This window comes from Erinaceus europaeus, chromosome 4 (genome assembly GCF_950295315.1).
Source record: "Erinaceus europaeus chromosome 4, mEriEur2.1, whole genome shotgun sequence".
In the NCBI taxonomy this organism is placed as follows: Eukaryota; Metazoa; Chordata; class Mammalia; order Eulipotyphla; family Erinaceidae; genus Erinaceus; species Erinaceus europaeus.
The window spans coordinates 19,309,512-19,337,440 of record NC_080165.1 but is presented as its reverse complement, the minus strand read 5'-3'; the positions used below and the strand labels follow the sequence as shown (position 1 = coordinate 19,337,440).

The 27,929-nt window shown below is 53.5% G+C and overlaps 2 protein-coding genes across 3 annotated transcripts; both read left to right on the top strand.

The window, feature by feature from the left end:
* The first annotated feature begins 16 nt into the window (after window positions 1–16).
* Window positions 17–11,579, top strand: MAPK11 (mitogen-activated protein kinase 11). 2 transcript variants are annotated; one of them, XM_007519374.3, is made up of 13 exons: window positions 64–306; window positions 5,109–5,238; window positions 5,372–5,430; window positions 5,589–5,700; window positions 5,808–5,837; window positions 5,917–5,964; window positions 6,047–6,161; window positions 8,886–8,957; window positions 9,175–9,254; window positions 9,612–9,690; window positions 9,783–9,956; window positions 10,265–10,345; window positions 10,822–10,956. In XM_007519374.3, the coding sequence occupies exons 1-12, from the start codon at window positions 191–193 to the stop codon at window positions 10,342–10,344; spliced, it is 1,095 nt and encodes a 364-aa protein (XP_007519436.1). In that variant the 5' UTR covers window positions 64–190; the 3' UTR covers window position 10,345; window positions 10,822–10,956. The 2 variants fall into 2 exon arrangements, with proteins under 2 accessions (XP_060044853.1, XP_007519436.1); XM_060188870.1 differs by lacking the exon at window positions 10,265–10,345 and having other exon boundaries at window positions 17–306; window positions 10,822–11,579.
* A 151-nt stretch (window positions 11,580–11,730) lies between these two features.
* Window positions 11,731–26,932, top strand: MAPK12 (mitogen-activated protein kinase 12). The gene is made up of 12 exons (XM_007519375.3): window positions 11,731–13,257; window positions 13,326–13,455; window positions 21,145–21,203; window positions 21,752–21,863; window positions 21,968–21,997; window positions 22,192–22,239; window positions 22,971–23,085; window positions 23,332–23,403; window positions 23,544–23,623; window positions 23,703–23,781; window positions 23,884–24,057; window positions 26,319–26,932. Exons 1-12 carry the CDS (start codon window positions 13,133–13,135, stop codon window positions 26,396–26,398), a joined length of 1,104 nt encoding a protein of 367 aa, XP_007519437.1. The 5' UTR covers window positions 11,731–13,132; the 3' UTR covers window positions 26,399–26,932.
* Window positions 26,933–27,929: the final 997 nt, after the last annotated feature.

Genomic DNA, 27,929 nt, shown 5'->3' with positions numbered 1-27,929 from the left:
ACTGAGGCGCAGGAAGCAGCCCGCCGGTGTCCGGGAACCCCCGCCCCTCCTCGGCCGCCCGGCCTGGGAACCCCTCGCGGCTCCGCCCGCCGCCCCGCCCCGCCCCGCCGCTCCTCCTGGCTCGGCTCCGGCTCCGGCTCCGGCGCGGGGCGGGGGGCGCGGGGCGCGGGGGGTGCTGTCCGCTCCGAACATGTCGGGGCCCCGCGCCGGCTTCTACCGCCAGGAGCTGAACAAGACGGTGTGGGAAGTCCCGCAGCGGCTGCAGGGGCTGAGGCCGGTGGGCTCCGGCGCTTACGGCTCCGTCTGGTAGGGGCGGGGGGTGGCGCGGGGGGTGGCGCGGGGGGACCCCAGGGCGGGACTGAGCGCGCCCCCTCCCCGCCCGGCGCGGGGTTCCCGGCGTGGGGAGGGGCCTCACCCTGCCTCCTCCCCTCGGCCCTCGGCGGACCCGCGCAGGGAATGGGGGGTGGGAGGTGGGGGCGTGAAGGAAACTTTTCCGCCAGCCGCGGCTCTGCGCGGAAGGTGGGGGGTGTCGTGCTCCCGCCTGGGCTGACCCCCGCGCCCTGCTGCAGCATCGCAGTCTAGACGGGCAGGGCTCCTGGACCCCCGAGGTCGGAGCGAGCATCCCGGGCGCAGGAAGGGGTCAGGCAGCCCCAGACGATGATGGATGTCCAGGGGCCCCCTTCTCGTGGGCGCCCCCGCCCTAGGGTGGGTGCTTTTGTTTGAATGCTGATCTCATCTGATCTGGAAGCTCAGTAGGGTGGGACCTGCTTAATACTTGGATGGAAGAACAACAAAAAGACAACTAGCTGTACCATTTTTATCTTTTCAGGGGTTTAGATTCCAACCCAGAGGACTCATGCCAGAGCCCAGAGCCCCATATCTAGACCTGGGGACCAGACTGATGGAGTCTGGCTGGGGAAGGGAAGGCTGGGAGGCAGCATTCGTTATCCTGCCTGATTGGGGCAGGGGTGACTGGGAAGATGGGGTCGCTGGAAGAGCAGCTTTGGGTGAGGTAGTTCGTTCCAGGGACTCCTGAGTTGCATTGCAGCTTCACGTGGATGTGCCCCTCCCAGTTCCAGTGGGAACTACCTGGCTGGTTGCAGGTGGCTGCTGTCCATTGTAGGGCTAGGGGGAGCAGGCGGGGGTCCTTCAGGTTGCATTAGGATTGAGGTCCCCAGAGGCCCTTCAGAAGCTCAGTGCTGGAGCCAGGAGCTGGGAGCCTGGGGCCTGGAGCCTGGGGTAGGGGCTTGGCTACAGATCTCACCTCTTCTATCTCGTCACTTAGCAGACTGGAGCCTCAGGCTGGCTTCCCCCCCCCCCTGTTTCATCTCTAAAACTTCAAAGGCAGAAAGAGAATCAGGGACAGTTTATGAGTAACCCCTTGAACCTGGACAAAGCCTATGTTGAAATCACCTCTGGCCCAGTCGCCTTCTGAAAGCTTCTAAGGAGTGCCAAGCTCCCCACAGGCAGCCTCTCCACTGCACTTGCCTCACACAGGCCCTGATGCAGGTGCGGACTCTCTCCTGGGCTGCCTTCTCTGGTGAGGTTGGCAAGTGTCCGTTCTATCTCTCAGCTGTACAGATGCACTTAGGCAAAAGGATCTCTCTCTTCCCATATCAGAAGTGACTTGGACCTTTCCCCGGGAGTCAGAGGCTGGGGGAGGGACACAGATGGCCCTGCACTGACTTTCCTCCCCTGCAGTAACTGCTCCACAGGCTGGATGAGCATGGGGAGTGCATGTGACCTGGGGCTCCACTCTTGGGGAGCCATATCCCACAGATGGGTGAAGTGGGAGTGAGGGAGGAGGGCAGCGTCAGCCAGAGAGAACCACCTGTGCCAGGCAAGGCTTCCAGTAGTGCCAGCTCCTGAGGGCAGTGGGACTTTGAGGGTGGAGTTGATTGTGCCATTTGCACTTGAGGGCGATGCCAGTCTCAGTTTCATCTTCTGTGATGGACAGTTGGTGATACAGGGTCTGGACCTCCGGGGAGTGGACTTGGGCAAAGGAAAATATGTATATGTCCAGATTTTTTAAAAAGATTTAAAAAAAATTTATTCCCTTTTGTTGCCCTTGTTTTCTTGTTGTAGTTACTGTTGTCGTTGTTGGATAGGACAGAAAGAAGTGGAGAGAGAAGGGGAAGACAGAGAGGAGAGAGAAAGATAGACACCTGCTGACCTGCTTCACCGCCTGTGAAGCGACTCCCCTGCAGGTGGGGAGCCTGGGGGCACAAACTGGTTCTTGCGATTAGCACCACGTGCGCTTAACCTGCTGTGCTACCACCCAACTCCCTCCAGATTTTTTACTGTTAAAAATACTGTTGTAGGGGCCTTGGAGATGACATAGTGGATAAAGCACTGGACTTGGGAGCGTGAGGTCCTGAGTTTGATGTCCTGCATCCCATGTGCCAGAGTTATGATCTAATTCCCTTTGCTCCCGCTCTCTTTATCTTGTGTTAATTAATAAATTATTTTTTTAAAATGTGACTAGGTGCACACATTACAGTGTGCAAAGACCCAGGTTCAAGCTCCTGGTTCCCCACCTGCAGAGGAAAAGCTTCATGAGTGGTGAGGCAGGGCTGCAGATGTCTCTCTGTCTCTCTCCTTCTCTATCTTCCCCTCCCTTCTCAATTTCTCTCTGTCTCTATCCAGTAATGAATAAATTAAAATATTTTTAAAAATCAAAAAAGGATGCAAACGTGCCAACAGTGGCTCACCTGGTAGAGTGCACATATCACCATGGGCAAGCCCCCGAGCTTGAGCCTCGGGCCACCTCGTAAAAGCACTTGCACAGAGGGTGCTTGGCATGTGGTGGGGTGGCGCAGTGGTGTCCTCACTTGCTCTTTCTCTCTTTTAATAAATGAAGCTACAATCCACTGTACTTTTTTTTTTAATTTCTTTATTGGGGAATTAATTTTTTACATTCAACAGTAAATACAATAGTTTGTACATGCATAACATTCCCCAGTTTCCCATATAACAATATAATCCCTGCTAGGTCCTCTGTCATCCTTCTTGGACCTGTATTCTCCCCACCCACCCACCCCAGAGTCTTTTACTTTGGTGTAATATGCCAATTCCAGTTCAGGTTCTACTTGTGTTTTCTTTTCTGATCTTGTTTTTCAACTTCTGCCTGAGAGTGAGATCATCCCATATTCATCCTTCTGTTTCTGACTTATTTCACTTAACATGAATTTTTCAAGGTCCATCCAAGATCGGCTGAAAATGGTGAAGTCACCATTTTTTATAACTAAGTAGTATTCCATTGTGTATATATACCACAACTTGCTCAGCCACTCATCTGTTGTTGGACACCTGCATTGCTTCCAGGTTTTGGCTATTACAAATTATGCTGCCAAGAACATATGTGTACACAGATCTTTTTGGGTGGATGTGTTGGGTTCCTTAGGATATATCCCCAAGAGAGGAATTGCAGGATCATAGGGTAGGTCCATTTCTAGCCTTCTGAGAGTTCTCCAGACTGTTCTCCACAGAGGTTGGACCAATTTACATACACCAGCAATGTAGGAGGGTTCCTTTGACCCCACACCCTCTCCAGCATTTGCTGCTGTTACCTTTTCTGATGTATGACATTTGTACTTTTTTTTTTTAAAGAATTTATTTATTCATGAGAAAGACAGGGAGAGAGAGAAAGAACCAGACATCACTCTGGTACATGTGCTGCAGGGAGTGAACTGGTTGAGAATCCAATGCTTTATCCACTGCACCACCTCCCGGACCACTCCTCCCTCTCACTCTCTTACTCTCTAGCTAAAAGGGAAAAAAAAGGTGGCGGGGGTGGGGGTGGGGGCTAAGCCACATGGTGCAAAGCACAAGGACAGGCGTAAGGATCCCGGTTAGAGCCCCCGGCTCCCCACCTGCAAGGGGGTCACTTCACAAGCGGTGAAGCAGGTCTGCAGGTGTCTGTCTTTCTCTCCTCCTCTTGTCTTCCCCTCCTTTCTCGATTTCTCTCTGTCTTATCCAACAGTAACAACAGCTATAACAACAATAACCACAACAAGGGCAGAAAAATGGGAAAAATAGCTTCCAGGAGCAGTGCATTCATAATGCAGGCACCGAGCCCCAGTGATAACCCTGGAGGCAAATAATAATAATAATAACAATAATAATAATGTTGAGCCTGAAAACTTAGAACACTTGGCCATCCTGACATAGATATTATTGAGTGATAATAATAAGTACAGATTCAGTAAACACCTGTGAATACTTTTTTTATTTTTATTTTTAAATATTTATTTATTCCCTTTTGTTGCCCTTGTTGTTTTATTGTTGTAGTTATTGTTGTTACTGATGTCATTGTTGCTGGGTAGAACAGAGAGAAACGGAGAGAGGAGGAGAAGACAGAGGGGGAGAGAAAGATAGACACCTGCAGACCTGCTTCACCACCTGTGAATCGACTTCCCTGCAGGTGGGGAGCCGGGGGCTCCAACCCGGATCCTCACACTGGTCCTTGTGCTTTGCTCCATGTGCGCTTAACCTGCTGCGCTACCACCTGACTCCTGTTTGAATACTTACTGCCATATTTTGAATTCTAGTAGGCATTGGGGAAGCCAGCTACCTTGGAGACTATTGTGCAACCCCTAAGAAACTTCTGGGATCTGGTCACCCTTTGGGGAAGGAAGGACTTTTGCTGTGGGTACAGTTTGTGGTCAGTTTCCTGGCGTCATTTCTGACCCTGCTGAAAGAGCCTTACCCTAACTTGGGGACAAGGAGACAAAAGAACCAGCTCCTGCCCTGGCTTCCGGGTGTAGCAGCTGAGGAGTGGGAAGAAGAGATGCATGGAGGATAGGTTGCCTCTGGAGGAAGGAGCAGGAGGCGCAGAGGAGAGAGAGCTTTTAGAAAATCCTGTTGCCAGAGTGCCTCCTTGTTCTGGTGTGGGGAATGGTGCTCCTGCACCAGGGACTCCATCTATGTGCTTCTGCCAGTCTGGCCCCAGGCTCTGTCACAGGGCACGGCTAAGGACGAGACCAGGGGCTGAGCAGTGGTGGAGGCGGGCACTGGATGCTCCCAGGCAGGACAGGTCTGCTTCTGTGAGCAGACCGGCCATAAGCTGGAGGCATATAGAGTCTGAGGCTTGCTCGCCCACCTTCCAGCTCCGCATATGATACAGGACTGCGCCAGAAAGTGGCGGTGAAGAAGCTGTCTCGCCCTTTCCAGTCGCTGATACACGCACGGAGGACATACCGTGAACTGCGGCTGCTCAAACACCTCAAGCATGAGAACGTGAGTGGCAGGGTCCATCCAGAGGCTGGTGAGAGGGGGCACCCCGTGGGCACGCAAGATCTTCAGACCTGAATCAAAAGGGTATTGCCTACCACTAAACCACCAGCACTGACTGCCCTCTCTCTCTGCCCAGGTCATCGGACTGCTGGACGTCTTCACGCCGGCTACCTCCATCGAGAACTTCAGTGAAGTGTGAGCAACACGGTGGGGTGGCACAGCTGGGGGAGGGACTGCAGAGCTCTGTTCTGACCCCTGCTATCCCCCCCCCAGGTACCTGGTGACCACCCTGATGGTGGCACAGCTGGGGAGGGACTGCAGAGCTCTGCTCTGACCCCTGCTATCCCCCCTAGGTACCTGGTGACCACCCTGATGGGTGCCGACCTGAACAACATTGTCAAGTGCCAGGTGCTGAGTGATGAGCATGTCCAGTTCCTGGTTTACCAGCTGCTGCGAGGGCTGAAGGTGAGGGTTGTGGGCCACTAGGTAGACATGGGGTTGGGGATGCCAGGCTGGCGTGGCAGGACAGGGCTGGGAGGTGCCTGATGCTTGCTGCTGTCTCCCCCTTGCAGTACATCCACTCTGCAGGGATCATACACCGGGTAGGTGTGGGGTGAGGGTCAGGGCTCCTGTCGGCCAGCACTCGTCCCCTGCTGCACTTATGTGGCCCGCCCTGTGCAGGACCTGAAGCCCAGCAATGTGGCAGTGAACGAGGACTGTGAGCTCAGGGTGAGTGGCTGCCAGCAGTGGAAGGGAAGGGAGTGCAGCATATGGGGTGGGGGGACGCTGATTTTGCCTGGTGTTGTTCTAGATCCTCGACTTCGGGCTAGCGCGCCAGGCCGACGAAGAGATGACGGGCTATGTGGCTACCCGCTGGTACCGGGCGCCTGAGATCATGCTGAACTGGATGCACTATAACCAGACAGGTGATGTCAACCCTTAGAAGGTGGCCTGAGGACCAGTGGGCAGATAGAGCTCACTGCAGGGTCTGGAGAGGACAGGTGGGGCGAGGCAAAAGGCCAAGGGCCTTGGGCGGAGGGGGCCCGTTCTTGGGGAATAGGAAAGGTCTGGGACTGGGATTCCAAAATAGAACTTCAAGAGAAGGACGAGTACCAGTGATCTCACGGATATGTGGGATGAACAGAACAAAGTCAGTGAACAAAGTAAAGGGGAACAAGCCTTTAGACTGTCTGCAGAACTGGCGCCACTAAGGGGAGGCAAGCCAGGTGGAAGGGTGGAGGGCGTGCAGTAGACTTTGGTGGAGAGTTGCTTTGGTGGTAGGTGTGTTATGGTAACATATATCAAAGTGGCATGAAATTGTGCCCGGAAAACATACCGTCTTGTAAGCCAGTATGTATTTTTAAATGAGAGCACTGCTCGCCTCTGGTTGTAGTGGTTCAGAGGGCTGAACCTGGAACTTTGGAGCCTCAAACATGAAAATCCTTTGGGGGGTGGGGGGTGGCCCACCCAGGTGAACACACGTTACTATGCACAAGGACCTGGGTTTGAGCCCTTGCTTCACACCTGTAGGGAGGATGCGTCACGAGTGGTGAAGCAGGTCTGCAGGTGTCTTTCCCTTTCTCTCTTTCTTTTCTTTCTTTCTGTCTTTCTTTCTTTCTTCCTCCTTCTTTCTTTCTGTCTCTCTCTTTCTGTCTCTTTCTTTCTTTTATTTGATAGAATAAAGAAAAATTGAGAGAGAGACGCAGAAAGACACTGGTAGCAGTGCTTCATTACTCATGAAGCTTTCCCCCTGCAGGTGGGGACTGGGGGCTTGAATCTGGTTCCTTGTGCCTGGTAATAGATGGACTTAACCAAGTGCACCACCACCCAGCCTATCTCTCCCTCTCTATCTCCCTTTCTCTCCCTTCTCAATTTCACTTTCTCCTAGCAAATAGAATATAAAGGAAAAGGAAAAAATGGCTACTGGGAGTGGTAGATTTGTAGTGTTGGCAGTGAGCCCCAGTGATAACCCTGATGGCAATTAAAAAAAACAAAACGGGGAGTTGGGCGGTAGCACAGCGGGATAAGCGCACATGGCGCAAAGCACAAGGACCAGCGGAAGGATCCCGGTTCGAGCCCCAGGCTTCCCACCTGCGATGGAGTCGATTCACAGGCTGTGAAGCAGGTCTGCAGGTGTCTATCACTTTTTTAAATAAATATTTTATTTTTTAAAAAGTATTTTTAAAATTTATTAATGAGAGGGATAGGAGGAGAGAGAGAAAGAACTAGACATCACTCTGGTACATGTGCTGCCAGGGATTGAACTCAGGCCCTCATAACTTGAGAGCTCAACACTTTATCCACTGCGCCACCTCCCGGACCACAAATATTTAATTTTTTTATATTTATTTTCCCTTTTGTTACCCTTGTTTTGTATTATTGTTGTAGTTGTTGTTGTTATTGATGTCATTGTTAGATAGAACAGAGAGAAATGGAGAGAAGAGGGGAAGACAGAAAGGGACAGAGAAAGATAGACACCTGCAGACCTGTTTCACTGCCTGTGAAGCAACTCCCCTACAGGTGGGGAGGCTGGGCTCGAACCCGGATCCTTATGCCAGTTCTTGAGCTTTGTGCCACGTGCACTTAACCCACCGCGCTACCGCCCAACTCCCCAGGTATCTGTATTTCTCTCCCCTTCTTTGTCTTGCCTTCCTCTTTCCATTTCTCTCTGTCCTATCTAACAATGACGACATCAATAACAACAACGATAACTACAACAATAAAAAAAAAAAAACAACAAGGGCAACAAAAGGGAATAAATAAATAAATAGACCCAAAACTTTTTTTGTTTCTGTTTTTTTTTATTTTTTAATTTATGCTGGTCTTTGCACTTTGCGTCACCTGTGCTTAACCCACTGCACTACCACCCAGCTCCCCGTCTTTAGATTTTTTAAGGACGGGGGATACATTTTAGGGTTCAGAGAGAGAGCTCGCGGCTCTGCCATGCACCCGGCCCCGATTCAGACCCTAGCACCCTCTCTCTGTCTTTTTTTTTTTAAATTTTTTAAATATTTATTTTCCCTTTTGTTGCCCTGGTTGTTTTTTATTGTTGTTGTAGTTATTGTTGTTGTTATTTATGTCATTGTTAGATAGGACAGAGAGAAATGGAGAGAAGAGGGGAAGACAGAGAGGGGGAGAGAAAGACAGACACCTGCAGACCTGCTTCACCGCCTGTGAAGCGACTCCCCTGCAGGTGGGGAGCCGGGGGCTCCAAACGGGATCCTTCCGCCGGTCCTTGCACTTTGCGCCACCTTCGCTTAACCCACTGCGCCACCACCCAACTCCCCCTCTCTCTGTCTTCTATTTATCTGAATGCAAAAGTTGAGAATAGTGAGATTATGACTGCATAAGGCCCAGGCTCAGGAAAAAAATGGCAAAGGAAGAAGTGAGCAAGAAGGAAGGAAGAAAAAGAGGAGGGGGGGGGGGCAAGGAGGGAGGAAGGAGCGAAGGAAGTAGGCGTGGTGGATCTGGGGCTATCCTCCACCACCACCACCCCATGACTGAGCTACAGCTTGTCTACGTGCCCTGTAACAAGCACGGCAGTGGTCTGGGTGTGACTCAGAGGTCTCTGGGCTGGCATGTTAGGAGCAGCCTAGATAGCTGAGGAGGGACTTGGGGTGGGCAGACTGATGGAGATTCCTTCCCAACAGTGGACATCTGGTCTGTGGGCTGCATCATGGCTGAACTGCTCCAGGGGAAGGCCCTCTTCCCTGGAAACGACTGTATCCTTGGCCCACGTTGGGAGGAGGATGGGGCCAGAGTCCCTCCCTGAGGGGTGGGGGCGGGGGAAGCAGGCTTGCCCACTGTGTCCCACACCTGCCATGCCACCTTGGGCTTACTGTCCCCAGCTGTAAGAAAGAGTTGGTGCCCCAAGGTTGGGGGTCTGGGGGCCTGGAAAGTATCCATGCTTGGCACATGGGTGTTTCCTGAGCCTGGCAGACATTGACCAGCTGAAGCGCATCATGGAGGTGGTGGGCACCCCCAGCCCTGAGGTTCTGGCAAAGATATCCTCGGAGCATGTGAGTTTGCTGACCAGGCCCCCAGGCCCCCCGGCACTATGGAGGAGGGAGTGGTATGGGCGCTGTGTGAGGCCAAGGGGGGCATGGGGTGTAGTGAAATAGAGTCCAGGCCTGGATGACCTCTTCAGTAGGGCATGGGGGTACCTTAAAGGACAGCAATGACAAAATCAGAGCCAGCAAGTGGTGTCGTGGCCAGGGACAGGGGGATAGCACCTGAAGTCAGAGGACCAGGTGAGGCGCTGGAGGCATCAGAGCCCAAAGGGTGGAGGCATCTGGAGCACTGTCGTGAAGGAGTCTGGGGGCTCCTATTGGCAAGCCCCTGGCCAGATTGGGGAAGCCCTTCTCATGTATCCTCAGGCCCGGACCTACATCCAGTCTCTGCCACCCATGCCCCAGAAGGACCTCAGGACCATCTTTCACAGAGCCAACCCATTGGGTGAGGATGGGCCCAGGGTCTGGGGCTGGGCTGCACATCTGACCCTGGCTACAGGACTGACTCACACCCACACCCCCCTGACCACCCTGTAGCTGTGGACCTGCTAGAAAGAATGCTGGTGCTGGACAGTGACCAGAGGGTCAGTGCAGCCGAGGCTCTGGCCCACGCCTACTTCAGCCAATACCATGACCCTGATGATGAGCCTGAGGCTGAGCCCTACGATGAGAGTGTAGAGGCCAAGGAACGCACAGTGGAGGAGTGGAAGGGTAGGTGTGGGGAAGACAGAAGGGGTGGCGAGGCCTGAGGACTGCATCCCCCAGCATCCAGTGCTGCCCATCTCTTGCAAGGGGTGCACCACTCCTCAGTGCTCTAGGAAGGGGAACAGCAGTCCCTCTCTGGGGCCAGAAAGGTGTAAGTGGGGCTGAATGTCTGTCTGCAGCAGAAGCTTGGAGGCACCAGGCTCTGGAAGGAGGCCCAGTGGCCAAAGGTGGTGGGCGTGGGCTGGTGCTGGGGGGATGGGGGAGTTTGTGCAATATTGATGTCAGAGTGATCTTACTCTCTCCTTACCTCCCAGAGCTCACCTACCAGGAAGTCCTCAGCTTCAAACCCCCAGAGCCACCACAGCCACCTAACAGCCTGGAAGTCAAGCAGTGAGGTGCTGCCTGCCAGCCACACTGGGTGGAGGAAGGGACTGAGCCGGCCACCCTCCCTCAGCACTGCTGGAGTCCCTTCAGGGGTGCCTCTAACACCCTGTTGGCCTGGGGTCCCCTGGAAGTCTGGTCAGAGCATTTCCAGTTCCCTGATTGGCCTTCCCCTCTCAGCAAGCCAGGGTCTCACTGTGGGGGCCTGGCTGCTAAGGGGGCTCCCGTTGGGTACTATGTTTGTCTCAGATCTCTCCAGCCCAGAGGGATGTCCGGGGAGGGGTGGTACACTGGAGCCAGGACCCCCAGGGGAAGGCAGCAGAGAGGGGACAAGTGCCAGATGTCAACTCTGAAAGCCTGCCTGGACTGTGTGCTCTTGGTGCTGTGAGCTCATTGCCGGGACTCCCACAGCAGAGCAGGAGCGTGGGCACCAAGGGTCCTGACCAGGGTGCGGTGGCAGTAAGTCTCCCTCTATATCCTGATGCCATAGGGTACCAAGATCCTGCTGTGCACCCTGCTGGGGCTCAGGTGGCAAAGGGTCCACCACGTGAGCAGAAGCCTGGCTTCCTCCTGTGGTATGGGAGCTGCTGCAGCTTTTGGAGGCCTGAGGGCCCGGCGCCAGCTGGAGGCTACAGTCTTGAGGATGCTGAAGCAGGCAGAACAAAATGTGAACTTGGACTCTGATGCTTCTGCCCAGGACCTTAGCCCAGAGCTGAGAAATCTCCACTGCTACCTCTGGCGCTGGCTGAGCTTCAGTGCTCTGGTCCGGGGTTGACACTCACCCTCCCTCTTTCCAGAAAGGAGCTAGCCTAACACCTCTGGATAGGACCCGCGGGAGATGGAGAGGGGTGGTATTATTAGACGCTCCTTCAGGGATGGGGTGGGGACCTTTCAGTTCATAGCACCCGGGGAGGTCTGGATGTCAAGTGCCTGCACCAGAGTTATGCAATAAAGGGGGGGTTCCTTCTGGCTCAGCTCCTGTCCCAGGCTGCACCTACAGCCTGGAGGGGAGACTGGATCTCCATGCATCACCTCCCAGCTGGCCTGACCTCACCTGATCCCTGCACTGACCAGGCTCCCTGTGCCTCTGTCATGAAAGCAGCCAACTTCAGCACTATGCTGCCAGCACCCAGAAGACAGATGGTGTGTGTGTACATGTCCTCATCCGGGCCATCAGGCTCTTGGAGTGATGAGTGATGGACACTCACTGAGCCCTGCTGGACAGTCACTGAACAAGCTTCTGATTCAGCACTGAGTCTGCTCGGTTGTCTGGAGAGGGCGCTGGTCAGGGGCCAGAGGTGCAGCTGAGGCTCTCTGGGAACAGGCATACCGTTCTCCAGCCAGGCAGGGTGGGATTTCCTTCCTTGTTGAGAAGGAGGGCCACACACATTTTTGCTCAGGACAACCAGGGAAGTGGCCTCTACAAAGAATCAGCAGGGGTCTTTCCAGGACATGGCCATTCTGTCCCACTGCCCTCGGGCTGCAGGGACAGAGCACGTGGGAGTTGAACCCCCCCTCCCCAGAAGCTGGAGGAGGGCAAACCCCCATGTGGGTGGGGGTATCCTAGGCAAACCCCCATGTGGGTGGGGGTCGGGGAGGAACTGAGACATAGCCTATCTGGGGGTCTGACACAGACCCTCATGGGTCCTGGGAGCCACCATAGGGAGGAGTGAGCTGGGGGTTGCCTTCTGAAGGAGGAAAGGGGTGCTGCAGGCAGGCCAGGGCACGAAGGGCAAGGGGCTCAAGTAGCTGTGGCTCCGGTGACCCCAGGCTGTCAGCGCTGACTAGTCCCCAGCTGGGCACAGCCTGCCGGGCCCAGGTGTAAAGCTGCTCTGGCAGCCCGCAGAGCTGAGCTGCTGATTCATGGCGGGTGGGCGGGGCACGGAGGAGGAGGAGGAGCCCCCTCTTCGCTCACTTCTTCCTCACACTGGGGTGGCCCTGATGGGAAGGATGTGGGAGGGGCTGAGGGCTCCCACCTCTAGGAGCCACCGGTCCGGGATGACGTGCCACCCTGAGGAGAGGGTAGTGCTGACCTAGGCAGTCCATGTCCCCCACTCCCTGTTCTGGCAGTTTCTAGGATAGTGGCCAGGGTTTGAAGGCCAAATAGCAGGGTATAACCTGGTCAAGGGTGGGACAGGGAGAGAGACTTGGAAATGCTTGGAGTCAGCTTCCACCTGCCAGTGGGTGAGAGGAGGGGGCAGAGGGTGCTCAAAGCCCAGGCTCAGGTTGGGAGATCTGGGGTCAGACCCCACAGGGAGGGCCCAAGTTTAAGAGACTACTACCCCCGACACGGAGAGGGGGATGTATGCAAGACAGGTGCTGGGGAGATGTGGGGGGTGGGCACCGTGGGGATGGGAGTGGACATCTGGAGCAGCGCTCAGTGCAGGGGACTGGGGACAGAGCTCGGGGCTCAGGCTGCGCAGAAGTGGCCCAGCGCCCTGGGGGCTGCTTAGCAAAGAAGACACCGGGGCTCCACGGGGTTCTTGCAAAGGCGCCCCGAGCCGGTGGGGGAAGCTCAGCCTGGGTTCCGAGGCGCCCCCCTCCTCCTCCTCCCCGGCCGCACCCCCCTGGCCGCCTCGGGTTTCCGGAGGGGCAGCAGGCCGGGCGGGGGCGTCACGTGCGCGCCGCCGGGGCCGGTTGGCTCGCTGCGGGGGAGGAGACTCGCTCCCGGGACTCGGCGGTCGGACGTGGCGGGGGCTGCGGCTCGGGGATCCCCGAGGGCGGCGAGCGGGAGCACCTCGGGCGCGTGCAGCGGGGCCCGGGAGGTCACCCCCGCCCTGGGGCGCGGTGCCGGGCGCGCCATGAGTTCGCCGCCGCCGGCGCGGAGGGGCTTTTACCGCCAGGAGGTGACCAAGACGGCCTGGGAAGTGCGCGCCGTGTACCGGGACCTACAGCCCGTGGGCTCGGGCGCTTACGGCGCCGTGTGGTGAGCGCGGGCGCGGGGGGCCGGCGGGGAGGGCTCCCCGACCCCCGACTGAGCTCTGTGTCCCGCAGCTCGGCGGTGGACAGCCGCACCGGCGTCAAAGTGGCCATCAAGAAGCTGCACCGGCCCTTCCAGTCGGAGCTGTACGCCAAGCGCGCCTACCGAGAGCTGCGCCTGCTCAAGCACATGCGCCACGACAACGTGAGTGAGGCTGCGCCCTCCTCCAGCCCCCAGCCCGCCACCCTCTGGGGAAGGGGCAGGGGAGGGTTGTTGGGCGCGGTGGGGCAAAGCAGTGTTCCCCAGAAGACTGGAGCACTTCTAGAGCGACATCCCCTCTGGGACAGCTCCTTTTATTTTTATTATTATTATTATCATCATCATCATCATCATCATTGTCAATTACCTTTACTTATTGGATAGAGACAGGCAGAAATCTAGAGGGGAGTGGGGAGACGAAGAGGAAGAGAGAGACACTTGCAGAACTGCTTCACCATTCGTGAAGCTTCCCTCCTACAAGTGGGGACTGGGGGCTTGAACCCGGGTCCTTGCACATTGTAACAGGTGCGCCACCACCTGGCCCCCCTGGGGCAGTTCTTGGCAAGGTTTTCTGGGCGTCTTCAGGTTCGTTTGGTCAGGGAACATCTCCCAAACCATGCCTCCAACAGAAACCCACAGTGGTGAGAAGATGCTCCAGGTGGGAGGGGTCATTTTAATTAGTTAACTGACTGACTCATTAGTTTTTAAAATTATTTGATAGGACAGAGAAAATTGAGAGGGGAGGAGGATAGAGAGACAGATACCTGCAGCACTGCTTCACCACTTGTGAAGCTTTCCCTGTGCAGGTGTAGGCCAGGAGCTTGAACCCAGGCCCTTGCTCATGGTAACACGTCCATTTAATCACCTGTGACCACCGCACAGCCCTTGGAGGAGCTATTTTTCTGCAAGGAGTCCTTCTCTGGCCCCCAAAGATTTTTTTTTACTTATTGATGGCACAGAGAGAATCAGAGCATCACTCTGGCACATGTGCTGCAAGAGATTGAACTCAGGATTGTCGGGCTTAGCTTCACTGACGGGAGACAGACGACCCGGAACTTATGGCTGGGTTGTATGCAGTATCTCTTTATTCATGCTGGACGCAGCTAAGCTAAACTAAAAAACTAACTAAAACGAACAATGTTGTCTTCATATATACTTCCCAAGTAGGGTGTGAACAGGATGTGACATAAGGAGGGTGGAGAGAAAAGTGACTGGTGAAAATCAGGGTGTGACAAGAGAGGGGGTGGAGCAGGTGAGAATTCTACCACTGAACCACCAATGCCCTGGAGGGAGGGTGGTGCTTTATGTAAATGTAAAAGTGATTTATGTAAATAGACCACATCTTTGAGTGGGATCAAACCAATCCCTATACAGGCATACCGGTGCTTGGTTAAGCAGAAGCCAGGGGGAGCTGGCATACTACCCAACACAGGATCTCCTGTTTAGAAGTTCATTAGTTAAGCTCCTGCACCACTGCCTAGGCCACTTTGCAAAAGGTTCTTACTTCACTTTTTTTTTTTTTTTTACCAGAGCACTGCTCAGCTCTGGCTTATGGTGGTATGGTGGTGTGAGGGATTGAACCTGGAACTTTGGAGTCTCAGATATGAGAGTCTCTTTGCATAACCATTATGCTATCTATTCCTGCCTCTTACTTCACCTTTTTCTAGGCAGCCTCTGTGGTCCTCCAGTCCTCTCCTTTTTTTTGCCTCCAGGGTTATTGTCTGAGCTCCTGGAGGCCATTTTTTCCCTTTTGTTACCCTGGTTGTTTTACCGTTGTTGTGGTTATTATTATCATTGTTATTATTGTCGTCATTGTTGGATAGGACAGAGCAAAATGGAGAGAAGGGAAGACAGAGAGGGGGAGAGAAAGACACCTGCAGACTTGCTTCACCGCCTGTGAAGCGACTCCCCTGCAGGTGGGGAGCCGGGGGCTCAAACTGGGATCCTTATGCCGGTCCTTGTGCTTTGCGCCACGTGTGCTTAACCCGCTGTGCTACCGTCTGATCCCCCAGTCCTCTCTTCTGACCCCACTCTGAAGTCCACCTGAAATTATCAGCTTACAAATTAGCACTGGAGTAGTCTGGGAGGTGGCTTAGTGGATAAAGCATTGGACTCTCAAGCATGAGGTCTCTAGTTCAATACCTGGCAGCACATGTACCACTAGAGTGATGTCTGGTTCTTTCTCTCTCTTCCTGTCTTTCTTGTTAATACACAGATGAAATCCTTTAAAAATTAGCACTTGATGAAAATAAACTGCATTTCTTTTCTTTTCTTTTTACCTCCAGGGTTATCACTGGGGCTTGCACCAGGAATCTACTACTCCTACAGACCATTTTTGTTGCCCTTGTTGTTATTATTGTTATTGTTGTTGGACAGGACAGAGAGAAATTGAGAAAGGAGAGGAAGGCAGAGGGGGGGAGAGGAAGATAGACACCTGCAGACCTGCTTCACCGTTTGTGAAGCAACCCACCCCAACCCCCCGGCAGGTGGGGAGCTAGGGACTTGAACTGGTATCCTTATGCTGGTCCTTGCGTTTGAGCCATGTGCACTTAACTTGCTGTGCTACCGCCCGCCCCCATTTGTCTTCCATTTGTTTTATTGGGTAGAGAGACAGAGAAAAGTTGAAAGGTAAGGGAGAGTGAAGAGAGACATCTACAGCCCTGCTTTATCACTTGTGAAGCTTTCCCTCTGCAGGTGGGAAATGGGCTTGGACACTGCCATGTGTGCGCTCAACCAGGTGTGCCACCATCTCCCCCCCCCCTTTTTTTTTTTTTACCAGATTGCTGCTCAGTTTTGGTGGTGCTGGGGATTGAACCTGGGGCCTTTGAAAGTCTTTTTGAATAACCATTATGCTATCTCCTTAACCTTATATCTATTGAATTCTAAGACACACCCATGGTTGCCTTGGGGGAGAGGGTTGTTGGAGGGATGTGGATCTTGTCCCCCCTCTCCTGCCCTAGACAGAGACCCAGACAAAGACAGGCAGTGTGGCGCCACTCCATAGTTGGTGGATTCCCTCCTCCCCCGTGATCTCGGGTGGTGTTCTAGGACTTGAATCTAGACCCTCTTTTTCCCTAGTTTTTTATAGGCCAAATCATTTCATTTGATTTTTCAGGTTATTATTATTATTATTATTATTATTATTATTATTATTATTTTGTCTCCAGGGTTATCTCTGGGGCTCAGTGCCTGCACTATGAATCCACTGCTCCTGGTAGCCAGTTTTCCCATTTTGTTGCCCTTGTTGTTATTACTATTATTGTAGTTATTGTTGTTGGATAGGACAGAGAGAAATAGAGAGAGGGAGAAAGACACCTGCAGACCTGCTTCACTGCCTGTGAAGTGACTCCCCCTTGCAGGTGGGGAGCCGGGGGCTCTAACTGGGATACCTGCACTGGTCCCTGCAATTCATGCCATGTTTGCTTAACCCGCTGCACTACTGCCCAACCCCCTTTTTAAAAATTATTATTACTATTATTTTAAAAATATTTATTCCCTTTTGTTGCCCTTTTTATTGTTGTTTTACTGATGTCATCGTTGTTGGATTGGACAGAGAGAAATGGAGAGAGGAGGGGAAGACAGAGAGGGGAGAGAAAGATAGACACCTGCAGACCTGCTTCACCACCTGTGAAGCGACTCCCCTGCAGGTGGGGAGCAGGGGACTCGAACTGGGATCCTTATGCCGGTCCTCTCAGTTTGCATCACCTGCGCTTAACCCGCTATGCTACCGTTCAACTCCCTAAATTATTATTATTATTTTAAAATATTTATTCCCTTTTGTGGCCCTTGTTGTTTTATTGTTGTAGTTATTATTGCTGTTGTTTTTGATGTTGCCGTTGTTGGATATGACAGAGCAAAATGGAGAGAGGAGGGGAAGACAGAGGAGGAGAGATAGACACCTGCAGACCTGCTTCACCGCCTGTGAAGCGACTCCCCTGCAGGTGGGGAGCCAGGGGCTCAAACTGGGATTCTTACACCGGTCCTTGTGCTTTGCGCCACCTGCGCTTAACTCACTGTGCTACCGCCCAACTCCCTCTAAATCATTTTTTTTAAAAGATTTTATTTATTTATGAGAAAGATAGGAGGAGAGAGAAAGAACCAGACGTCACTCTGGCACATGTGCTGCGGGGATCAAACTCGGGACCTCATGCTTGAGAGTCCAAAGCTTTACCACTGTGCCACCTCCTGGACCACCCTAAATCATTTCTTTTAACATTTTATTTATTTATTAATGAGAAACATAGGAGGAGAGAGAAAGAACCAGGCATCACCCTGGTACGTGTGCTGCCGGGGATTGAACTCAGGACCTCATGCTCAAGAATTTGATGCCCTATCAACTGCGCCACCTCCCGGACCACCCTAAATCATTTTTTAAAAGAGATTTGTGTTATCCATCTGGGATGGCATAGTAGATAAAACATTGGATTCTCAAGCATAAAGTCCCCAGTTCAGTCCCTAGCACTGCATGTGCCAGAGTAATACTTTGGTTTTTCTCTTTCCTTTTTCTTATTAATAATTTTTTAAGTTTAAAAAAGGGGGGATTTATGTATTATAAATGAGATAGGGAGTTTCTCATGAGACATGTGTGAAAAAGAGTGACAGAAACCAGAGCATTACTCTGGCACATATAATTCAGGGGGTTGAACCAGATTCTGCTGGTTAAGCTCAACTGTACTAGAGGAATTTTCGTGATGCACTTCCTCCTGGGACAGTGGCCTCTGCTCCCATCCCCACAAATATCTCCTGTGTCAACCGTCTGAGGGTTCATGATCCAGGCTCCCAGGCCCTAGCTAGTCATGTGCCTGAGATGGTCAGGGCTATAGAGCCAGCCACTTTCCCCCAAGAGAACAAGGCCTTGACTGCCAGGAAACACGTCCTCCTTCTGGGTTCCCTCCTTAGCCATTCTCTCAGACTTCCTGTCCCTGAATTTGGCCTTTCCTGGACAGAACGTATTCATTCTTGGGCGAAGGTTAGATAGCATAATGGTTTTGCAGAGACTTGTGCCTGAGGCTCCAGAGTCCCAGGTTCAATCCCCTGCACCACCATGAGCCAGAGCTGAACAGTGCTCTGGTAAAAAAAAAAAAAAAAAAAGAAAAGAAATGAATGAATGAATAAATAAATAATGTATTCATTCTGAACACTAACTCAACCCCAACCTTCCACCACCCAGCTGTACTTGGCCACATCTGGACTTAGTCCCATGAGTATAGATTACTCCCTCTCTCCTTTTTTTTTTTTTTTAAAGTATTTATTCCCTTTTGTTGCCCTTTTTTTTTTTATTGTTATTGTAGTTATTATTGTAGTTGTTGTTGATTTCATCGTTGTTGGATAGGACAGAGAGAAATGGAGAGAGGAGGGGAAGATGGGGAGAGAGAAAGACAGACACCTGCAGACCCTGTGAAGGGTCTACCCTGCAGGTGGGGAGCTGGGGACTCGAACCGGATCCTTAATGCTGGTCCTTGCACTTTGTGCCACCTGTGCTTAACCCACTGTGTTACTGCCCGACTCCCCCCTTTTCTCTTTCTTTTTGGAGCCTCAGGATTGAGAGTCTCTTTGCATAACCATTATGCTGTCTACCCTCTGCCCACTCTCCCTTTTCTTTATTCTCCTTACACCAGGGTTTTTTTTTTTTTTTTTTTTTTTTTTTTCCCTTTTGTTGCTCTTGTTGTTTTATTGTTGTATTTATTATTGTTGTTGTTGTTGTTGGATAGGACAGAGAGAAATGGAGAGAGGGAGGGGAAGACAGAGAGGAGGAGAGAAAGATAGACACCTGCAGACCTGCTTCACCGCCTGTGAAGCGACTCCCCTGCAGGTGGGGAGCCGGGGTTCGAACCGGGATCCTTATGCCGGTCTTTGTGCTTTGCGCCACCTGCGCTTAGCCTGCTGTACTACAGCCCGACTCCCTACACCAGGGTTATTGTTTGGGCTCTGTGCCTACCAGAACTACGAATCCACTTTTCCTGGTGGCCTTCCCCACCCCCCCTCCTTTTTTTCCCTTCCTATTTTATTTGCTAGGACAGAGAGAAATTGATGGTGGTGGTGGTGTTGGGGGAAGATAGGAAGAGAGAAACACCAATAGATCTGCTCTACTGCTCATGAAGTATCACCCTGCAAGTGGAGAGTGGGGGCTTGAACCTGAGTCCTTGAGCATGATATGTCTGCCCAACTGGCTGAACCACGGTCTAGCCCCACCTTTTCTCTGTATTTATTTGCTATTACTATTATATTTATGAGAGCGCTGATCAGCTCTGACATATGGTGGCAGTGGAGATTGACAATTCCTCAGTAACACTAGAGAGAGAGAGAGAGAAACAGCCTCATTCTGATGGATGTAATGCCGGGATCAGACTCAGGATCTTGTGTTTTTAAGCCCAAGTTTTTATCACTGTGCCTCCTGTCAGGCCACTATTTGTTAATGATAGAAGGAGAAGAGAGGGAGAAAGAGAGAGAACAAACCAGAGCATCACTCTAGTATATTTGGGGCTGGGGATCAAACCCAGGACCCCATGTTTGTAAGTCCAGTCACTGTGCCACCTCGTCAACCACCAACCTGCTCTATTTATCTACCTTCTCTTCCATCCACGTACTTGTCCCGCAAAGGCTCTGTCCAATCACCTCTCATCCTGACCAGGCCGAGCCCCCTCCTGAGACCTATTCCCCCAGCCAGCACTGGGGTCTTGTCCACTGTGCTGGTGGGGCCCCCAGCCGTCACCCACCGGCAGCAGGCACTGCTGCGTCTTCCTGGGGAATAACAGGACTCTGAGGCTGAACGGAGTGGCAGGTGGAGAAATTGCATAGACCCCTACCTGCTCCCCACGCCCCTCCACTTTAGTCCTACTTCAGGCCTTGAGCATCAAGCTGAATGAGACTCCTGCTCTTCCTCACTGCGGCTCACACACCAGTGCTCAGGCCTCACCCGCCCCTAGGCCCTACATGATACCCTCTCATTTCTTCCACCCTCACCTTGGGTTCTGGCCCTAGTGGCTGCAGCATCTCTAGCTGTCCCTCTACTTTATCACTCAGATTTTACTTATTTATTTATTTATTTATTTTTGCCTCCAAGGTTATCACTGAGGCTCAGTGCCAGCACTATGAATCCACTGCTCCTGGAGGCTATTTTTCCCATTTTTGTTGCCCTTGTTGTGGTTGTTATTGTTCTTATAGTTGTTGTTAGATAGGACAGAGAGAAATAGAGAGAGGAGGGGAAGACGGGGAGAGAAAGATAGACACCTGCAGACCTGCTTCACCGCCTGTGAATCGACCCTTTTTCAGGTAGGGAGCCGGGGCCTCGAACTGGGATCCTTACACCAGTTCTTGTGCTTTGTGCCATGTGCGCTTAACCTGCTGTGCCACCGCCCAGCCCTCATTGCTCATGTTTTTCCCACCGAGTCTTCAGTACCTATCTGTTTAAACCCCTTCTAGGTGACTCCCCTTCACCTGGTTGTTGAGTTCCTCTTCGGTCCCTCTGACTCTCCTCCCCGGTCCCTCTGACTCTCCTCCCCTGGAGACTCCCCACTCTGGCTGGTCCCCGATGTCTCCACTGGGGAGAGGAAGAAGGGGAGGAAGGGCCGAGGGAATGGAGCTTCTTGGACAGCTGGGAGTTGAGTAGGACCTGAGCCTGCCCCTCCCCCAGGGAACTTGGGCTGTCACTATCCAAAAATAGCCTGTGGACATGTGTGCCAGGCCTGGGCGCGACTGCTGATAGGCAGAGCCAGGCTCAGTGGACTGTGTGTGTTGGGGGGGGAAGATGGGCTGGCTCTGAGGGGACTTTCCTACCTGAAGCACAGTGCCAGTCTTTGGGGCCTGCCCAACACCCTGCTCCCCACCTCACCTCGTTCTTTCACCCCTCCCCAGGTGATTGGACTGCTGGATGTGTTCACTCCTGACGAGACCCTGGATGACTTCACAGACTTGTAGGTGCCAGGCTCTGGAGAGCGAGGGTTGGGTGCCCTCTCCCTCCCCACATCACTGTCTACTCCTCTCATCGTGCCTGGGCAGTTGGGTATTTTCTAACTGGCAGGTCCTGTGTTCTGGGACCCTGGCACCAAATGTGTGGGCAGGGTCGGGAAATGGCCAGGAGGACCCCTAGCTGCCTCTGCTGGGTTGAGCCTGCCCTGTGGGACCTGGGCAGCCACTCCTGGACCCATATAGCTATCGGCCAAGAACCATACACTGGGTCTGGGGAGTGTGGGAAGACCCACAGGCTTCTGTCATCTGACCTTGGCCTCTGTCTTGAGGTGCTAAGTATTGACCCTCTGTCTCTCTCTTACCCCCACTTCCTGACCTTCCTCTCCAACCCAGATGTCCTGCTGCTCTCCCTCCCTGGCCAGAATCTTCCTGCTGTTCTGGTCTTGCTGTGTTCACGGGCGGGGTGGGGATGATAGGCATTCTCTAGGCAGCGTTTCTGTACCACCGGCTGGATCCAGTGGTGCGACTGCTGCCTACACCCACCTTCCTGCAGCTACTTGGTGATGCCATTCATGGGCACAGACCTCGGCAAGCTCATGAAGCACGAGAAGCTGAGTGAAGACCGAATCCAGTTTCTTGTCTACCAGATGCTGAAGGGGCTGAAGGTGGGGCCTTGCAGGAGGGCTGTAGGAAGGGGGAGGGCTGCAGGAAGGGGGAGGGCAGCAGCTCAGTGAACTGACCACTGCTGACCCTCTCTCTGTCCCTGCAGTATATCCACGCTGCTGGTATCATCCACAGGGTAAGTCCTGGCCTTTCCTGACTGCCTGGGAAGCGAGGGGCTGTGCCCCTGGTTCTTTGCTTCTTAGCTGTAAAGGGCATGACAGGGCGGAGTGGGCATGTATATGTCGCCCTGCTTAAACCTGCCCTCTTGGGGGGGTGCCACTGGCCCACCCTGGCAGGCAGTTGCAATGGTCACCTTGTCTTTACACCTAGGACCTGAAGCCTGGTAACCTGGCGGTGAATGAGGACTGTGAGCTGAAGGTGTGTGTCGCCACCTGCCTGTTGCCTGGGCTCCTGTGGTCTCAGTCTCAGAGCTGGGCTGCTTAGTTGCAGGCAGAGACCCCTTTCCCCACCCCCAGTTGTCTAGGCAGTGTCCTTTTTCTCCATCTCTCTCTCTCTCTTTTAATGTTTATTTATTTATTCCCTTTTGTTGCCCTTGTTGTCTTATTGTTGTAGTTATTGATGTTGTTGTTGTTGGATAGGTCAGAGAGAAATGGAGAGAGGAGGGGAAGACAGAGAGGGGGAGAGAAAGATACCTGCAGACCTGCTTCACCGCCTGTGAAGCGACTCCCCTGCAGGTAGGGAGTCGGGGGCTCGAACCAGGATCCTTATGCCAGTCCTTGCACTTCATGCCATGTGTGCTTAACCGGCTGAACTAGCACCCAGGCCCCCTCCCCCCCTTTTTTTTTTGCCTCCAGGTTATTGCTGGGGATTGGTGCCAGAACTACAAATCCTCCTATCTTTCTCATTAGTAAATAAATAAAATCTTAACAACAACAATAAAAAAGTGTTGAGACTGGGTGTCAGCAGGGAGAGAAGTCCCACTGGGGTGCAGATTTTTAAGGATGGAGGAGACAACACTGGTGGACTAGGTGCCCTTGCCATGGGGAGAAACCCACGGGGTGGTTGACAGGAGATCCCAGTCTCTTGGGGTCCCCCTTACCTACTCTCTTGGAGCCCCCTTTGCCCCACCTTCCTCATTCCGACTGCAGATCCTGGACTTTGGCCTGGCCAGGCAGGCAGACAGCGAGATGACGGGGTATGTGGTGACCAGGTGGTACCGGGCGCCTGAGGTCATCTTGAACTGGATGCGATACACACAGACAGGTGAGGAACTGCCCAGAGGTGGGAGCCCTCGTCCCCGCCCCTGCCCCCGCCTAGGCTACGCTTGCCTGCCTCCTTCCCATCTCTTGGGAGGCCCCATGGTGGCTGCTTCTGGGGAGGCTGGAGTGGGCACTGAGCAAGGGTGTGGCTGGCTAGATAGCCCCTGTGTCCCTGCCTCCCACCCCCGTACCCTGTGTTCCTGCCCTCCCCAGTCCACAGAGCTCTGATGTGTGGGGGCTTCTGTCTCAGTGGACATCTGGTCGGTGGGCTGCATCATGGCGGAGATGATCACGGGAAAGACGCTGTTCAAGGGCAACGACCGTATCCTCCATCTGTGGGGGAGTGTGGGGGCAGGGCAGCTTCTCTTCCACCTGTGGGGAGCAGGCTGGAGCAGGGTCCCCAGGCCAGGTGGGTGGGTGAGCCCCACTCTGTTCCCATGCTGTGCTCCTGACCTCAGCCAGACCTGGACCAGCTGAAGGAGATCATGAAGGTGACGGGCACCCCGCCTGAGGAGTTTGTGCAAAGGCTGCAGAGTGTGGAAGTCAGTGGGGAGCTGAGCGGGTGGGGCGGGGGTGGGGCAGGGCGGAGACTGGCCCTCACTCTTTCTCCCCACCACACAGGCCAAGAACTACATGAAGGGCCTCCCTGAGTTGGAGAAGCAGGATTTTGCCTCCATCCTGACCAATGCCAGCCCTCTGGGTAGGGATGGCCTGGGGCTGGGGATGGGAACATGGGTCAGTGAGTGGGGAAGCTAGGGTACTGGGTGAGACCCCTCCCTTGACCAGGCTTGACCCCCCCCAGCTGTGAACCTCCTAGAGAAGATGCTGGTGCTGGACTCGGAGCAGCGGGTGACAGCAGCTGAGGCGCTGACCCACCCCTATTTTGAGTCCCTGCAAGATACAGAAGACGAGCCCCAGGCCCAGCAGTATGACGAGTCCTTTGATGCCATGGACCGCACGCTGGATGAGTGGAAGCGTGAGTGGGGCTCAGGGCAGGGCCTGTGACTGAAGACCGTGGGCCCTGAGGGCAGAACTCAGCATCCTGAGTCCTCAGAAGGAACCCACCTGACTTCAGAAGGCAGCCTACTGGCTGGCTGGCTCCCTGGCAAAGGTGACCTCTGGTGGTGGGAGTAGAAAGAAAAGGAAGGGGAGTCAGGCGGTAGCACAGTGGGTTAAGCACACATGGTGCAAAGTGCAAGAACCAGTGTAAGGATCCCGGTTCGAGCTCCCGGCTCCCCACCTGCAGGGGAGTTGCTTCACAGGCGGTGAAGCAGGTCTGTAGGTGTCTGTCTTTCTCTCCCCCTCTCTGTCTCCCCTCCCCTCTCAGTTTCTCTCTGTCCTATCCAACAACAACGATAAGAATAACTATAAGAATGATAAAACAACAAGGGCAACAAAAGGGGAAAAATGGTCTCCAGGAGCAGTGGATTCGTGGTGCAGGCACTGAGCCCCGGCAATAACCCTGGAGGCAAAAAATAAATAAATAAATAAATAAATAAATAAGAGAAAGAGAGAAAAGGAAGGATATTCTTAGAGCAACAAGAGTGTGAGGTGGTTCTAGAAAGTGGGTGTTACTCTGCAGCCAGACAGTGTGGCCCCATGTCCCTGCCCACACCTGCTCCAGCCTGAGGCACAGGCCACCTGCAACCTTGAACCCATGTGCTACCTCTTAGACATGTGCCCTCACCTCACACCTGCACAGCCCATGTCCTGCAGGCAGGATGAGGTTTACCCAGCACCCCTCAGGGCCTCCTGCTCAGCATACTTGCCTGCCCCCTTCATTCCCTCTGAGCACTTCACACTGGCTCTCTTAGCTTGGTGCTGGTTGGCACCTGTCCTCAGCCTCACTCCTGTGTAGTCCAAAAGCCACGAATGTGCTGGAATTGACCTGTGGTCTCTCTTCATAGTGCAGGAAGGACATCAGGGCTGGACCGAGGTCTTACTCTCAGGGCTACAGAACTTGAGTGAGACTGCGCTGATGCCTGGAGTGCAGCGAGCGCCACTGAGGCATGATATGTGCCTGTCACTTTGTCCTGAGTCCCATCCTGGCTCTGCCTCAGACTCAGAGCTTTGATTCTGCACATGGGTTTGGGACCACATTGGTGGTAGTTCTCAAACCTGTGTTCCTCAGGGTGACTGGGTTCCTTGGGGCCACCAGCAGGGACCCCACCTTTATCCCAAGCTGTGTTTTGAGTTTGTAAGTTAGGTTGGGTTTGATGAAAAATTTCTGCTGAAAAACAAAACATCAACAGCAACAACAAAATAACAGAAACCCACACACCACAAAATCCTTTCTGTGGTCCCTTCCCACATAAACCACCATGAGCTTTTGCTTTGAACAACAGACCATACTGGACACGAGCAGTTTGTGACGGAGCCCCCTGTCGAGACCACACGTCGAGACCACACGCTCTTATCTTCTGTCTATGGGAAAAGCAGCTTTCAAGCACTGGCCTCATGCACACGTTTCCTGTGTGACTGGGCCCCTGGGTACAGTGAAGGACCTGGGGGACTGCAGGGGCCCAGAGAATCCACAGAATGCCGGCTCTACACAGTGTTTCCCGGACGGGCCTCTGTGTGGGCCTTTGGTCTTTCCCGGGCGGGCACTGTGCTGACCAGGCAGATGTGAGGATATATGGGAGCCCTCACAGACTAGACTAGGGGAACAGAGGCCTCTCCTGCCTTTGCTTCAGGATGCCTGCTCTGGACACAGTTCAGGGGCAGGCTCCTCAGGCAAAGGAAGGGGAATCTGTTGTAGGTGAAAATTCTCCTCATGTAATTCAGTCTTTGTAGAAATTCTGGATGAGGAAAGGGGTGAGTTGTCCTGGATCCTGGGGGTGGAAAAGTGGGGGCGGGTGTCCTTTTTGCCCTGAGATAAATGTGACACTGTGAGATCGCTCTAGAATAGCAGGCTTGGGTGACAGGTGCCCTGTCAAGGTTGACATTCCCTGTGGATGGAGGGGTGTGTCTGCGTTGAAGTTGCAGGTATGGGACAAAAGGACTCAACCAGCCGTAACCTCTGACCTTGATGTTTTGGGGTTGAGCCTGTAAGTCGGGCTGATAAGTTGTGCACTGGGCCTGGAGTTCTCCTGCTCCTAGTGGATTCTCAGGCCTCATGGCCTGTCCAGTATCCTGTCTTGGACTCCTGGCTCCTGCAACTGGTGTGCAGTGTGTGAACTGATTCTGGTGGCTGATGGTGTCCCTTTCCCCTGTGACATCTCTCTTACTTCTCCTCAGGTGTCACGTATAAAGAGGTGCTCAGCTTCAAGCCTCCCCGGCAGCCAGGGGCCAGAGTCTCCAAGGAGACGGCACTGTGAAGACCCATGGGCCCCAAGGATGGCAGTGAGGATGCCTGAGGACCCTGGATGTGGCTTCTCACATTGGCCTTCTACCTGGAGGGGAACTCCTGGTGACCACTGTGACCTTAGCTGTGGTGTGTGTCCCAGACGATCTCTCACTCCCTGTACCGCACCTCTGCTCTCAGGCTCCTACCTCAGCTGAACCTTGGAGGAGCATCTGGGCTTTCTGGACAACCCACTGCCTGTGCTGGGCCTAGCCTCTGACCTCTGAGAAGTGGTCCCCTACCCCAGAGGGCAACAAGAAAACCTTAGGGCTTTTGGGGTATGGCTGGGACTTTGGGTCCAGGCCTGTCTTCTGAGCCCTGTCTGCTTATAGTCCTGAGACCCAGCATGGGTCACAGAGGGAAGGACAGGACTGGGCAGGGTGTCCACTCAGGGATGTCTGTTCTAGGGGAGTGGGGTAGTCAGGGTCTCTCCTGCACTCCCAACTCAGAATGTACATGGGCCATGTAGTATGACTGGGAGGAAATAAACCCTTTTGTAGACATGCTACTCTGACTTTGCTTCCTGGATCTTGGGGTGGATCTCAGGGGGTGGGGCCTCTGAGTTGTGGCTAGGCCTGTAAGTGGGGCAGACAGAATGTTCCATTGTCCCCCTTTCTCTCAGCCTGGAGTTTTTGTGGACATGCCCGGCCAAATGCAATCAGATGAGACACACAGTGGGCCCTGAGCTTCTCTCTGCAGGGTACCTTCTTTGCCCCTGGGACTGACCCTTGTCTACACCCTTGGTTCTTTCATGCCAAGGAACGGTGATGTGCCCCTCTTGAGAATAGTGACCCAGGAAGCCTACTCAAGCATGACATTATCCCAACTGCAGTGATTAACTCCTGCCCCACTGGAGTCTTCCCCCAGGCCCACTGGAGGTGTGGCTTTCTACCTTACTGGATAGTGGGGTTCTATCAGAGTTTCAGCCTGCCCCTCCCTTTGTGGGGGCCAGCCCTACGCTGCAATTGTCACTGAAAGACAGTTAAGTACAAACAGTCAATAAATCAAGAGGTGAGGATTGATATAAGAAAAACAGTTGGGGGTGGGGCGGTAGCGCAGTGGGTTAAGCACATGTGGCACAAAGCACAAGGACCTGTGTAAGGATCCTGGTTCAAGCCCCCGGCTCCCCACTTGCAGGGGAGTCGCTTCACAGGCGGTGAAGCAGGTCTGCAGGTGTCTATCTTTCTCTCCCCCTCTCCTGTCTTCCCCTCCTCTCTCCATTTCTCTCTGTCCTATCCAACAACGAACAAAATCAACATCAACAATAATAACCACAACAAGGCTACAACAAGGGCAACAAAAGGGGAAAAAAATGGCCTCCAGGAGCGGTGGATTCGTGGTGCAGGCACCGAGCCCCAGCAATAACCCTGGAGGCAAAAAAATAAAAGGAAAACAGTTTAGGGGGCTGGGCGGTAGCACAGCGGGTTAAGTGCACATGGCACAAAGTGCAAGGACCGGCACAATGATCCCAGTTTGAGCCCCCGGCTCCCCACCTGCAGGGGAGT

Bases quoted from the DNA above. Each gene is read 5' to 3' on its own strand.
- MAPK11 (XM_060188870.1), top strand. From the start codon at position 191: ATGTCGGGGCCCCGCGCCGGCTTCTACCGCCAGGAGCTGAACAAGACG. The intron at 8,958-9,174 runs GTATCCTTGGCC...TGAGCCTGGCAG, and splicing joins CCTCTTCCCTGGAAACGACT to ACATTGACCAGCTGAAGCGC. The intron at 9,691-9,782 runs GTGAGGATGGGC...ACCACCCTGTAG, and splicing joins TCACAGAGCCAACCCATTGG to CTGTGGACCTGCTAGAAAGA.
- MAPK12 (XM_007519375.3), top strand. From the start codon at position 13,133: ATGAGTTCGCCGCCGCCGGCGCGGAGGGGCTTTTACCGCCAGGAGGTG. The intron at 21,864-21,967 runs GTGGGGCCTTGC...CTGTCCCTGCAG, and splicing joins AGATGCTGAAGGGGCTGAAG to TATATCCACGCTGCTGGTAT. The intron at 24,058-26,318 runs GTGAGTGGGGCT...ACTTCTCCTCAG, and splicing joins CACGCTGGATGAGTGGAAGC to GTGTCACGTATAAAGAGGTG.